General features: G+C 37.1%; 1 protein-coding gene across 1 annotated transcript in view; it reads right to left on the minus strand.

The window, feature by feature from the left end:
* Sbf2 (SET binding factor 2) overlaps nucleotides 1–5,915 on the minus strand; it is a 292,547-nt gene that overhangs the window by 173,633 nt on the left and 112,999 nt on the right. Inside the window, exon 3 of the mRNA XM_029535769.1 lies at nucleotides 3,673–3,810. Coding sequence (XP_029391629.1) covers nucleotides 3,673–3,810 — 138 coding nt within the window. The remainder of the gene's footprint in view (nucleotides 1–3,672; nucleotides 3,811–5,915) is intronic.

The raw sequence follows: 5,915 nt of genomic DNA on the forward strand, positions 1-5,915 counted from the left end.
GAGAGAGAAAGGTAAGGAGGAGGGAGGGAGGGAAGGGAGAAAAGAAAAAGGAGAAGGGGAAGAAGGGGAAAAGGAAGAAGGGAAAAAGGAAGAAGGGGAAAGGGAAGAAGGGAAAGAAGGGGAAGAAGGGGAAGGGGAAGAGAAAAAGTAAATAGTTTTTTTTTGGGGGGGGGGGGCTGTATTACCACCCTCAGAAGTACTGTCTAATTCCATCCATTTACCTACATATTTTATTTTTTCTTATCAGATTAATAATATTTCCTTGTGTAAAGCTATCACATTTTCATTATCCACTTATAAGTAGGCTGTTTCTAATTTCTGGCTATTATGAATAGAGAAGCAGTGAAAATGGATGAACATGTAAGATGTAGTGCTTTTTGGTTATATGCCAAGATGGTATCTTGCAGTAGCTAAATTTCCAGCTTTTGTTGGAAAAAAAATCCACCCAGATTTTCACAGTGGCTGCAATATGTCTCACTTCTACCAGCAATGAATAAGTGTTCCCCTTTCCTCACGTACTCACCAGCATGTGCCATAATTTGCTTTACTATTTTGGGCATTCTGATTAGAGTAAAATGAAATCTCAAAGTAATTTTTATTTGCATTTACTTATGGTAAGGGTACTGACATCCCTTTAAGTATTTCTCAGTCATTTGTGTTTCAGGTTTTGAGAACTGTTTAGTTCTATAGCCCCATTTTTAAATTGGGTTATTTGTTTTCTTAATGCTCAGGTTTTTTTATTTCCTTATTCTAGATACTAATCTTCTATTAGATGTATAATTGGTAAAGTTTTTTCTCTCATTTTATAAGCTGCTTCTCTGCTTGAATGATGGTGACCTTGGATGTGAAGAAGCTTTTTAGCTTCATGACGTCCCATTTATTTGTTGTTCTTCTTAGTGTCTATGCTAATGATGTTCTGTCCAGAAAGTAATTCCTTGTGTCAATAAATTCAAGCCTATTCCCCACTTTCTCCTAAGATTCAGTGTTTTGGGCCTTATACTGAGGTATTTGATCCATTTGGAGTTGAGTTTTGGGCACAGTGCTAGAAATGTGTCTATTTTCTTTCTTTCTAAACAGTTAATCAATATGACCAGAACATCTAAAGATGCAATTTTTTTTTTTTTTGCAATGTATAGTTTTGGTGTATCAGCCACAATCCAGGTAGACCTCATGACCAGGAGTAGATGGCAAATACAAAAATAACCGTGTGTGTGTGTGTGTGTGTGTGTGTGTGTGTGTGTGTGTGTGTGTGTCTGACTGAGAGAGAAAGAGAGTCACAGACACAGAGAGATGTGGAGAAAGAAAGAACATGAAGTTTGGTGAGTAAGGGGAACAAGGAAGAGTTGGGGAAGAAGAAAGAACATGACCAAAATATATGAAAAATATTTTTAAAACATGTATACAGCAAAGGACTGCCTGGTCTGGCCTCAGTGGGAGAAGAAGATGTGCCTAACCCTCAAGAGACTTGAGGCCCCAGGGAGTGAGGAGGTCTGGTGGGGGTGGAGGGGATGGGGACATCTTCTTGGAGAGAAGGGGACAGAGGAATGGGATGAGGAACTGTGAGAGGGTGAACTGTGGGAGGGCAGACCAGGAAGAGGATAACGATTGGACTGTAAAAAAATAAAAGTTATAAAAAAAAGAAAAAGTCATCTACTAATGGGGCATGGTGGCACACACTTTTCATTCCAGTGCTTGGGAGGCCAAGGCAAGTGGATTTCTGTTAGGCTGGCCTGGTCTACAAAGTTAAGTTCCAGGACTGCCAAAGTTACAGTTAGACAGACCCTGCCCCAAACAAACAAATAAACAACACAAGAAGTCAACTGCCGACTAAAAGGAAGTGGGAGTATGTGACTGGTAGATAATCATGTTCTAAACATCATAATCAGCCAAATACTATCAATATTGATATATGCTGATCAATTAATATTATCAAAAGAATCAAGAGTAAATACTAAATCAAGGGGAGCATGAGTGACATGTAACAGGACACATATATAGACTTAAAAATACCTTCCTATGCATTACTTATTAGCTGCAACAGAAAACCAGACCAAACAAAAACAAAAACAAACCCCCAAAACAAAACAAACAAACAAACAAACTACAACACAACTCTTGCAAGTATACATTGAAGAAATCTAAGTATCATCTTACCAAATGGACTATCCTTACTATCAGTAAAGGATTAATACACATTGTATACATCCAAATGTGTACCCTTGGACATCTCTGAAAGGAACAAACTTAAGAAGTTTCCTTTCCTTTCCTTTCCCTCCCCCCTCCCCTTACCTTTTCTCCTTTTCTCCTTTCTCCTTTCCTTTCTCCTTTCTTTTCCTTTTCTTTCTCCTTTCCTTTCCTTTCCTTTCCTTTCCATTTCTTTCTTCCTTTGACTTTGCTTTGTTGGCCTTTCTCTTTTCCCTCTTCTTCCTTTTTATTTTAAAGACAGTCTCACTAGGTAGCTCAGGCTACCTCTAAATTCTCAATCCTTTTGTTTTAGATGGTTTAATGATGTGATTAGAGGCATATACACACCAATTCTGCTTTAGTTAAGTATTACAGTATTCTGTAAATGTACAGTCTGAACTAAATGAGAGAAACCAAGAATATAAAATAATAAGAACTAGTCTATTAAAAATGGATGTGGAAGGATTATTACTTAAAATTTTCAATAAGATAAAGACAAAGAAAAAGTTCAAGATGAAAAGAGAAATAAAAAAACATAATAAATGCAGTTATGTACTGTGTTGGGACTGTGGAATGGGTAGTGAAGATTATTATTAATATGACTATAGTAATGTTCAGTTCAAAGTGCAGAAGAGAGTCACTTCAGCCCAGTGCATCAGGTCCAGTCTAGGAACCAAAAAATTCAGAGAAAAGGTATATAAATATGGGATTTTCTGTCAAATGATTTGGGGGGGGGGGTGTTAGGAAGATTATGTTGCCAATGAGGTGACATAATTTACAAGTCTGTGCCTGTAGTTCACCTCACTGGCAACATAACTTCCAAATTTACCCAGAAGCAATATTCTGACAGGTCATTAAATATTTCACAGCAAATAATTCTTAGTTTGGTCCCAACTAAAGTCTTGAAATGTTGGTATGGCTTCCTACAAAGACCTGACAAAGAGAACCAAGCTGAAATGCAGATAACATGTATCTGTCGTTGTTCCGGGATGCAGATAAGTACTTGGTTCTCCATGAACTTTTGAACTTCTACCATAAAAGAATACTAGTGTAAGTTTGCTTCATGATAGGTAACTTGTCTCCTCTGTGATTAAAAATAAGAATTTGTACCTGGAAAATTTAGATTCTGAACTTTAAAGAACCTATCAAGATTTCAAATACTATTAATACAAAATTAAGGCTATATTTTATATCTATCTATATATCTATCCAGTTTCCATGCTATCTATACAATATATACATGCATACATACATCAACACATACATACACACACATATAAAATGTTTCCATCTTACTTAAGGCACTAAACCTATACAATTCATTTTAAAATATAATATGAGTTCTAGTCCTTGAAACCTGCTTTTCAAAGGAGCCCATAGAATTTTCAATTTTAGTAAAACAAATGACAAAAACAAACAAAAAACATGGAACTTAAAATATTCTGCAATGCTATGTGTCCCCATCCTTGGTTAAGAAAGTTTCTGTACCTGGAGATTGATCTCCGCCTCATAGAAGGTTAGACATGAGCAGTAATGTCGATCTGAGTCAATATCTGTTAGGACCACCACAAAGAATGTTGGCTGTTTCCTCTCTCTGGACAGGTGCCATCCACCAGGTTGACAAAACTAAAAGGATAAGGGGGAAAAGTCATTAAAAATAAAAATGTACTATTTGTTAATATACAAAATGTTCAACATAACATTGTCATTAAAATTATATACCTGAGAGGCTACAAAATTGGTTCACAGGGTAAAGTGCTTGCCTCATACACATGAAGACTAGAGCTCCAACTCTCATACTTATGTTAAAAAAACAAAAACAAAAACAAAAATGAACCAGGGTCAAGAGTGATGGTGTGTGCCTGACATCTTAGCCCAATAAAGCAGAGATACAAGAAAGACCATAGAAGCTCACTGCTCAGTCAATCTAGCCAACTACTGATTCGGCAAGAGACTGTATTTCAAAAAATAAGGTAGGAATCAATAAAGATACAGGATGCTGACCTCTGGCTACCATACACACATGTGTAAGTACATACCTGTGCTCACATGTACATATACATACATATATATCACACACAAATTTATCTATTGGATATGGTATGCTATAAGAGCTAACATCAAAAAAGTTCAGCAAATTTTCCATAGAAAATGATATTGATATTCTGGGATGCCAATCCCTTTTTGGCATATGTAGGAACCCAGCATCCAGGTGAAAGACTCGTCTTCCAAATACTAGAAAAAGCTGTGGTAGAGGCTGGAGAGGAAGTGCATAAAGGGATTCTATTTGCGAGGAGGAAGGCAACCAGCAACAGGATTGTGAAGTTAAGAGAAGTAGGAGCAGGAAACAGGTAGGGATGAAGTGAAATGCTGGGTATGTGTAAGTGTACTAAACAAAAAATAATTTTAAAAGTAAAATGGGGGGGGGGGGACTACAGAGACCAGATCACCAAAGTTCACCTCAGAACCCTTGTAACAAAGTATCATTTGCCATGTGCCTGTGACACCAAGGTTGCTAGAAGTGGAGATAATAAGATTTCTGGGGTGATCTAGTAAAAACAAAAAATAAAAACAAAAGAACATACACAATAAACAAACAAACAAGCAAGCAAAAAGCAAACAACAACAACAACAACAAAAACAAGGTTCCTGATTCAGGGAGAGGCCTTGCCTCAAAGGAGTATTAGAGAGAATGATAAACAAGGGCACCCCACCCTCCTCTACCTCTGCAGCTATCATCACACCTGTATACGGCATACTCACACACATTAAAAACAATATGTATTCATTAAAATTTCTGTAAATCCTTATCTGCAAGTAAGCCATATGAATAATATTCTTTTGTAGTCCTTACAATTGATGAACACATAGAGCACTGAGCCAAAAAATCCTGAGAACTGAAGTTCCATGCCATGTAACTAACCTGTTATACCCAGGGCACAGGAGAAGGATGTATCTGGGGTACAACCAAGAAGTTTAAACAGATTATAACAAGCCCAAAATGTTTTTCAAAACCTTACTCTCATTCAATGATTTTTTTTAGTCTGAATGTAGTCCATTATTTTTGTTAGTTTTTTTATTCTTTGATGGGTTCATAGATACACATGCTAAATGTTAGTTGTGACATACATACATACACTCACTCATTCTTCTCTGACCTTCTCTCTCCCAATGAAACCCTTCTTCCCACCAAGCCTCATTTTCTAAACTCAGAGTCAGATCCAAGGTAACTAAGGTGACTGGCACAGGCTAGAAACATAACAAGAGTTGTACATTCACCATGGTCTACTGTTACCATTCTTTTGACAAACTACTTTGATATAAAGCAAAACCATTCTGTGGATTAACCTGAGAGGCATACCTTCTTACCGGGTGTTGTTCTTGTTCATCAGGGGATTGGTGGGTTTGGAAACACTGCATACCCAGGAGAGTAACTGTTACTATCATCAAAATTTTACATGAAACTAAGGTTTCAAAAAGGAAAAACTATATTTTAGTTCTATCAAATATGTTTTGCTTCTCAGTCCCCGTCAGAGAAAAGTTCATAGATAACTGTCTTAGTCAGGGTTTCTATTCCTGCACAAACATCATGACCAAGATGCAAGTTGGGGAGGAAAGGGTTTATTCAGCTTACATTACATACTGCTGTTGATCACCAAAGGATGCAGGACTGGAACTCAAGCAGGTCAGAAAGCAGGAGCTGATGCAGAATCCATGGAGGGATGTTCTTT

This window comes from Mus pahari, chromosome 1 (genome assembly GCF_900095145.1).
Source record: "Mus pahari chromosome 1, PAHARI_EIJ_v1.1, whole genome shotgun sequence".
Lineage (NCBI taxonomy): Eukaryota > Metazoa > Chordata > Mammalia > Rodentia > Muridae > Mus > Mus pahari.